The sequence below is a fragment of the Cavia porcellus genome, unplaced genomic scaffold, assembly GCF_034190915.1.
Source record: "Cavia porcellus strain 051 isolate PalLab524CR breed Dunkin Hartley unplaced genomic scaffold, mCavPor4.1 scaffold_4, whole genome shotgun sequence".
Classification (NCBI taxonomy): Eukaryota; Metazoa; Chordata; class Mammalia; order Rodentia; family Caviidae; genus Cavia; species Cavia porcellus.
In genome coordinates, this window is record NW_026947487.1 from 42525864 (window position 1) to 42534791 (window position 8928).

Consider the following 8928-nt stretch of genomic DNA (forward strand, 5'->3'; position numbering starts at 1 on the left):
CGTGCAATGAGACTGAAGTAGGCAGAGTGACTTCCCAGGCTGATTTTGTGTTTTTTTCAGTTTTTCAAGAAGGCTTCAGACTGTTTGATTTAAGTATAGAGTCAGACATACCACCACTTATCTCCAAGTGCAAATATCTGCTTTACAACACATAGGGATGATCCCAGCAAGCAATACCTACAACTGCTTGATAACAGAAACATTTGACAAATAGGAGCATGATGCAGGAAAAATCATGCCTCAACAGATTCTCAGCCTACTTGTCGATTTGTGTGCATATTTACATTAGTGCCAACTTTCTTCAAAGAGCTGATATTAAGCAAACATGGCTTTGTTTTAAGCATGGAGGCCATTGTAGGCCATACCAGGCTCACCCAGCACCACCGTGGTCCCAGGACTCTATAGCACTGAGTCATTTGTAGAGGGATCAGGGAAGACCTGCTGTTCTTTGCGAAGTATTTTAGGACCACTTTTGTCTTCCCAGGGTATCTCTGAGTTCATGTGAGGGGGCCTATATTTCTGGAGTAGGTGAACCTCAATTATGGATGGGCAAAGGCTGGAGTGGAATCTTACAGCAAAAAGATCTTGGAGGCCTAGGTCCCAGCACTCTCCTATGTGAAGTCCCTTCTATAGCCTTTGTGACACATGGACCTCCAGGCTTTGCTCCAACACTTCTGGTGACAAAGTTGGGTGGACTGCTGATCCTTCCCTCACCCCACTACCTCATAATCACAGTAACAAAGTAAAGAAAGAAGATGGACAATTGGGTTTCAGCTTTTTTTAGTCCCATGACCTAAATCATTTCATCTCCTTACATTTTTCCCCTTGATAGAACCCAATCTAGTGCAAAACTTTTATAAGGATCAAATAAAGTGGCAAATGAATAATAAATCTTAAAAGTCATGGTTTTGTCTCTAAATGTCAGACTTCGGCGTTAGTAATTTGCCAATGAACAATTACTAAATGAACAAATGATCCAATCCTTCCATGCCATCCCTCTTCACACTTGAATGGGGAGAAAAAGGCTGGAAATTTATAATTGAAAACTGACTTTGATGTCTTAATGAAAATAGTGCACATACACTGATAGGTGCAAATCCAGGCAAGTGATCTACCTTGAGCATTTGGCAGAAGGAACATTAACTGAGCATTGATATAGAAATCACAAAGGTTCAGAATCTCAGTGTTTGAATTACCAACTGCTCTTCCTCTATTTCTTCCAGGAATTTCTATTACATCACAATGTTGCGGGATCCAGTGTCAAGGTACCTGAGCGAGTGGAAACACGTCCAGCGAGGGGCCACGTGGAAAACCTCTCTCCATATGTGTGATGGAAGAAGCCCCACCCCTGATGAGCTGCCCACCTGCTACCCTGGGGATGACTGGTCTGGGGTGAGCTTGCGGGAGTTTATGGACTGCAGCTACAACCTGGCTAACAACCGGCAGGTGCGCATGCTGGCTGACCTCAGCCTGGTGGGCTGCTACAACTTGACTTTCATGAACGAGAGTGAGAGAAACACCATCCTGTTGCAGAGTGCAAAGAACAACCTAAAGAACATGGCCTTCTTTGGGCTCACTGAGTTCCAGAGGAAGACACAGTTTCTCTTTGAGAGGACATTCAACCTGAAGTTCATCTCCCCCTTCACTCAGTTCAACATCACGCGGGCTTCCAATGTGGAGATCAATGAGGGCGCCCGCCAGCGCATTGAGGAGCTGAACTTCCTGGACATGCAGCTTTACGACTATGCGAAAGATCTCTTCCAGCAGCGCTACCACCACACCAAGCAGCTGGAGCACCAGAGGGACCGCCAGAAGCGGCGGGAGGAACGGAGGCTACAGCGGGAGCACAGAACCCACCGGTGGCCCAAAGAAGATGGAGCCTCAGAGGGGACTGTCACTGAGGACTACAACAGCCAGGTGGTGAGATGGTGACCCCCTGCCTGCTCCTCTTTCCAGAGGGGGAGATGAGCAGGGGCGCTGACCTTCTATTGCATTACCTTGGAGAAGTGGGCCATTCTGAGGACCTCTGAATGGATGCAGCTTGATGTGGACATCTGTTTCCTCTCTGTATCCATTTTTACCCTTTTGGAGAGTATCCACCTTGTTTGTTTATTTCCTTGACATTTTCAGATCAGTGATAGCAAGTAGGGTAGGAATGCATCTGGTATGGACCGCTTTAGGTCAAGGACAAAAAGCAGCAAAAAGCAATCTCACTCCTGATGAGCATGTGGGTGACTGGAGCCCAAGGGGCACACATGAAAAGCCAAAGGACTGGCTTGGACATTCAGCTGCAACTGTTCTATTTCACACTGTCATGGAAATGCTGGTCTGTTTAGAGAGAGAGAACAACCCTTCTACCCTTAGATGAGGCTTAGCACCAATCCTTCCTGACTGTTGGTCCTCATCTTTGAACTTGGAACTTAATTTGAATACGGTTTAAACCATAAGTAACGTGCTTTGTTGTTGGAGTTGAATTTAAACATGGTCACTCTGCTACTGACCATCTCTGGAGATCCACAGCCTACAAAACCATGGCAGCAGAGCTCTCAGCCTTGCCTCCTCCTCATCGTTAGGGAACAGGGGCTGGCATGGGAGAGGAGGGGTTGTGGTCCCTGAGAAATGAACAGTGGTGGGGCTTTTGGGAGAGTGCATTTACTAACGTGTAAGCAGAGCACATCTTACCACTTTAGTTGTCAGTGTGAGGAAAGAATGATGGACTAAAAGAGGGGAAAAAATCAGGAAAAATACTGTATGTTTAACTTTTCCAAAACAGCTACAGAATCTTCCTTTGTCAAATGGCTTTTCAGGTAACTTGTTTGGAGCAGTCATCTCCTCTCACGTGGTTCTTCCGTGTTTGAAAATCCACCATCACAAAAGAAATGATACTTAGATAGAGCTTGGCCTAAAAAAAAAGGGAATTTAAGTAAGAAGTACACAAAATATAGTCAAGGCTACTAAATGAATAATAATTCTCTTTGGGGCCAGAACACAAGGGGCCATTCATGAGATAGTTGTCCCATGGGTTCAAACAGAGCAGCATCTGAATGGTGTAAATGTCTGTAGTCTGATAATTTCTTTCCTCTCACATGATCCTTACCTGTCCACACTGTGACTACAGATGGCAAATCAGGGCAGAGTATATTAAACTGGACCCCCAAAATGTGGTATGTTACTAAGTGATCCTTAGTTCTGCCTTTCCCTGCAATAAACTACAATAATAAAAAGTCTGTGACTAATAAGGGGTGGGGTATGGATAGGGAATTGAAAACTTTTAGCTCACATCAAGCAGAAGGATCAGAGTGGGTAAAAAGTTTCACAACACATTGATATGATCAATTTCTTCAAGGAGCTGAAGGCAAAATGAGTAAAAACCCTAAATCAGATTGAAAATCCTATTTCATTGATGTCCAACATGTTTGATGTTTAAGCCAGCTTTATATAAGCCACTTCTCAGCCTCCAGAATACTCTCTCTGGGGTTGAGAGTTAATCAACTCACAAGCATTCAAGGAGTGCTACCTGTGCAGAGGGGAACTCACGTGCTCATCAAATACAGATCTGGAGATGTGGCTGTGGAATCCCTCTCCCTGCCCTTGGCTATACCTGTGGTAAAAGGGAAGGCATTCTTGGGGGGTCTTCTCTGTCATGAGCCAAAGGAGGCCCTTCTCAGACCTGCAACCAAGGCAACTATTGTTAGTCTCAATTTAATAGATGGGAAAAGGGAATCCCACACATAATGAGCAGCTTCCTCCTGGACTGTAAGGTAGGCCTCGCTGACTGTAGCGTGCTTGTACTACACTATGTTGACCATATGGGATGTGGGCTCATGCTGCCTATTGATCCTCGCCAATCATGCAAGAAATCAGCTGCTATTGCCCCGAGTATTTGTCTCTGGCCCATGTAGGCAGCACAAGCCAGCAGCAAGATAGCACCAAGCAGGAAGTGACCCAGAGCTGTGTTGCCTTTGGAAGAGTCCCCTCCACATTGCTGACTCCTCAGTGAGCCGCGTTTGATCACTTCTTAGGCAGCTGTACTTTTGCACCCATGTACAAGAACGAGTGAGTTCAAAGGGCCAACATATTACTGGTTAGTTGGTAGTGATCAGGGCTCACAAAATGCCTGAGTTCTCCCTCTGCAGCGATTTCTTCCTAAGGCAGGAAGTGAAGGAACACTGGGCAAGAATTAATGAGCAGCTCTCTCTCTATCTTCACATTCCCTTGTTATGCTCTAATGTTCTGTTCTGGCTAGAATAGAAAGGCTGAAAATTATCCTTCTGCTTGCCACTGACTGCACACGGACATGCGTGGGCTCACACACACACTCACACATACTCACACACACACACACACACACACACACACACACACACACACAATAACAACCCAGTGTTTTGTCATGTGGAAAATCAAAACAAGCTAGAAAGTATTCAAATTATTTCTTCTAAATTCATTTTAGCTCTTTGGCAGGAATTCATGCATAGCTGAGAGTTGGAGGCAGCCCCTACTAACTCCCTACTGTTCCTTAGACACCTCAGGATTTATATCAAAAGACTCTCTACCACCTTGCAGTGGAAGGCTTGATGTATGATGCTCCACTTGAGAGCAGATAGCAGTATTTGCAAATGAGACACCAATTCCTCATGTTGGCTGGAGGCCAATGCTGAGCAAATTAAGGAACCCAATATGGGCTTTTCCACTCACACCACTCTGAAGTAGCACACTTGTCATATTGCAGGAGTCCTATATTGATAGAAATGGAGGAATAGGGACACTTTGTGGTCTCCAGAGATTCACTGCATCCCTGCATGCTGAGCGACACTCAGAGAAAGGATGCTAGGAGATACCTGGGCCTAAGGCTGCAGCCCCAAATTACCAAACCAAATCAACTCCAAGTATATTAGGACCCAAAGACCAAGAAGAGAGAAAAATCAATCAACCAGTCAATCAAACTGTCCCCAGTCAGTTTCACATTCTGTCCACTTTTGGCTGTTCCCAGCCACACATGCCAGTGTAAGCACCAAGAACCAAACTGGGATGTGATGTGATGTGATGTGTGTGTGTGTGTGTGTGTGTGTGTGTGTGTCTGTGCATGTGTGTGCATGCTTTTATGTTTAAATTTTATTAATAACTAAGATACACACTATGTTGTCTCCTGCTAGTTTTTGTCAGCGTACTGTTGGTAACTGGAGAAAGTAGTTCATAATCTTACCAATCAATGTTAGCCAAAAGTTAAGGAAATAACATATATTAATAAAAATATGCAGAGGTGTTTCTTCTCTAAGGTGGTAATTGTGTCAAGAATAGTTTGGTCAAAGATGTGAAATATGAAAACTTATTTTATTAAACCTCTAAAGTAACATTTTAAAAAATCTGAGTGGTTATAATACTAGTAGGGGGAAAACGTATCAGATAAGCCTAGCAAGAAGGTGAGAACAGATCATTAAGACATAAATATTAAGTGCATTGCTAAGATTTCTATTTGGCTGTCTTAACAGATAATTGAAATGGTGGTAACCACTTTTTTCTCACTTGGACAGACTGACCTGATAGTTCCAGCATGTGAATTACCAGAAGCTCAGAATCACTCTTATTTTTCTTTCATTCTAATGTACAGTTTCCATCTCATGGATCAAAATGGCTGCTACAACTCCTGTCATTGGCATTTAAGAAAGTAGAGAAAGCAGAGGGAAGTTATATATATCTCTTGAAGTCATATCTCATGTCATGGAACCAGGATATTAGACACATCTAAGTGCGGAGAAGGCTAGAAAATGTCTTACTGGTTTCCAGGTGCCTTGAGAAGTGTGGGAGTTCTAGTATTTTAAAAAATGTAAACATTAATACAGATAAAAACTACTGGTATCTGATACAAAAGGAAAGTGGAAAATATACTAAATGGTATTCAATGTCATTTATTTATCGTATGCCATACAAAAGATATGACTAATATTCATCACTTTGTTTTATAATGTTTTCCAAAACATTTTTACATGTAGTATCTTATTTGGCCTTCATTACATTCTTGTGTGCTACATGAGATCTCTATTCACTATCTCATTTGCTAGTGTGGGATGGAGAGTCAGAGATGTTAAAGATTTCCCAAAGACTCTAATTTATTAGCAAGGAAGCTGCTCAGAATCCTACCGTTTTATTTCGTAGCCTTTCCTACTCCTTTATGCTGATCCACATAGAATTGGAATTGGGAGATGCAAAAAGCTGAAATAGAAATCTTTATTGATTTATACTTTCCCTCACCTTTTTGTAGAACTGCAGTGACCTAGAAAAAGCCAGTGAGAGCGCTGAGCTGACTCTCAGCTCTGTGTCCAGCCAGGGGACCTCTTACTACGAGAGAAATACCCGAGAGGTGGGCAATGCTTCAAGGGAGGTGGATGAGCGCTCAAACTCAGGGAGGCACTCAAACACCTGTGACAGGATGTCTTCCCAATTTGGCCAAAAAGTACTGGGAAGGAAGGCTGAGGGATTATGCATGCAAGGGAAACTTAGTATTAGGAATCTTTACAATCAGTAGTTGTCTGTTGGAGAAGTGTTAGGGGTGATTAATCGAACCTCTGCTCATCAAATATCTCCCTTTCTCTACTTCTTCGCCAGTATTTTAACAGCAACTTATTGCTTTAGCTCTGAGAGGTTTTATTTGGTGTTAAATGAGTTCCTTTGCACATTTGCTGGAGAGAAAAAGTGCTTTAGGCTGTCATAAGCTAATATCCTCACACAGAGAGCTTATCTCATTTTTTCCCAGTCCTGACCTCTGCCGAGAAGAAGGTCATGTATAATGGTATCAAGCTGAGGCAGGGGTAGAGAGAGTAGGGGCTCCAAAAGAAGAAAGTGGGGCTCCTGAAAGGGAGGTAGGTCTTTCAAAGATTGAAAGATGATGAATGAAATATGTGTCAAGCAATGCTGAAAAATAGAAAAATGACTAAGATAAAGTTTCTACCCACAAGATCAAGGGCAGGCTAGAAGCATGTGGACTGGAATTCTTTCAGCCATTTAAAAGACTAGAAAGGGAATGAGTCTCTTCACACAAGATCAGAGGACTGGGATGGCTTTAGGGATTGAAGGCTGATTGAGCTGGAGGACTGAATCAAAGAGGAAGCTGGGTTGGACTTAAGAACTATCTGATCTGATCACAGCTGTGACTCTAAGGTTTTCTTTTCACATCCTTATTTTGCCTCCCTTGATTATCAACACTCCAACCGAAAGCCTCCAGGCTGGGTATCAGGGCTGGCTGAACCTGGACATCTTGTGGCACCTGTGGAGCAGACGATGGTTCTTTCTCCAAGGCGCCCTTGGCTTTCCTTCTATCGCGTCCCCCATCTCCTGGGTGTAAGCCAATGCCAGCTCTTCTATCAGCACATCTACCAGGACACATATGAACTAACTCCGGAAACTAGCCCTTCTTCTGGGCAAGTGACATGGGGGGAATCTGAGGGTTGTGTGTTTTGTAGCTTCATAAATAGGCTGCATATGGACCCTCTGCACTGCTTGTTGATAGAAGGAACCTGCCTTGCAGAAGTGCTGAGATTTCCAGAAGACTGGCCCAGCTTCAAACACCAGCAACATCTGCAATGCAGAAGTCTGAACTTCCGGGAAACCTGGCTGAATGCTCGTCTGAGAACACAGACCCAGGATATATCATGAGCTTGTGTTCCCAGTTGTCTATGGAAAAGATTGCCTCTGTCATCCTTCAGCACGTCTAGTGAAACCTCTGTGAGTTCCGGGTCCTGCTGCATGGAGGGCAAGTCATCAAAGGGCCCAATGTAAGTGCTGAAATTAAAAAACAGTGCTCTGAAGGGCAAGGCGTTGTGTGATTTAGTCAGTGTCACGTTTGTCTCCCATTTCTTTGCCATGTTTTTGCTTTAGCCATGTGATCCTTTTTACTTTTCCTTCTTCTGTGTATTTTCTAGAAGCACTTTCTGGGTTTTGCTTGCATTATTTTTTTAATGTATTAATGTTAGAAAAATCTGGATCATTATCTGATTCCCCACTTTAGATGTAAAGTTAGCTATTCAATAGATAGTAAATTATTTCTCCTAAGTGGTATTTCTTTTTGTTCCTGTGCAATATGTATGAACTTGGTTACTAGAAGATTGTATTGTGACATTATCAACCTTTATCACGATTTTAAAAAATGATAGTTTGTAGAACTGAGGATATCCATTGATGTGAAGCACAATTTAATGAACAAGTTAACATATTAAACTGTTGTGATGTCAAGAACAATCGTTTCCCCTGTGTTTTTGTCAGAGACATTTTTCACAATGAGAAAAGTTAGTCAAATGCTTTTAAGGGATTTATGGAAATTGAATCTGTAGGATCAGCAGACTCTGAAGATCCATGTGCTTTGGATACAAATATGGTTATTGGATGTGAAACTTTAAAAACTACAAACGACAAAGAAAATATAGATTGAAACAATTTGGAGCATGTGAGACCAGGGAGGATTTCACAGGCTCTCAAATGGAGAAGCTTCTAAAACCAAGGTTCTCAGTGTCTCTCCCCATCACTTCCCACCTCGACACCTTGAAATCTGCTGTGAGATGTGGAAAAGACACCTGGAGATGAGGGGATGAGCTAAAGAGGAAAACAGGTAGGAGACAAACGGGGATTGGAACCAAGGAACCAGAAATTCCATTTAAAAACGAAGAAAGAGAAAAGGGAAGAAATGAGGCGAGGAGAAAAGAGCAGAGTAGCAAAAATACAAGCAGTAGGAACACTAAAATGGGCTTCTCCGTTAATTTGGTGTGTGTGGTTCAATGTGTGCTTCTTCCCCTTATAATGCAGGCAACTAAGAGATTCTATTAGAGAAAAAGCTCATTCATTCAAAAATCCATTGAATGATGTAATTTGCAATATTCTCTTTGTTGTTGCTGTTGTCCCGCAAGGATTGGAAATTGCTTCCTCACTTATCAGTGA

At 42.8% G+C, this 8928-nt stretch overlaps 1 protein-coding gene across 1 annotated transcript in view; it reads left to right on the forward strand.

Annotated features, from left to right (window-relative positions):
* The window catches only part of Hs6st3 (heparan sulfate 6-O-sulfotransferase 3), a 681307-nt gene extending 673072 nt beyond the window's left edge, over positions 1 to 8235 (forward strand). The window contains exon 2 of the mRNA XM_063246949.1: positions 1224 to 8235. Coding sequence (XP_063103019.1) covers positions 1224 to 1932 — 709 coding nt within the window. The 3' untranslated portion in view covers positions 1933 to 8235. The remainder of the gene's footprint in view (positions 1 to 1223) is intronic.
* Positions 8236 to 8928: the final 693 nt, after the last annotated feature.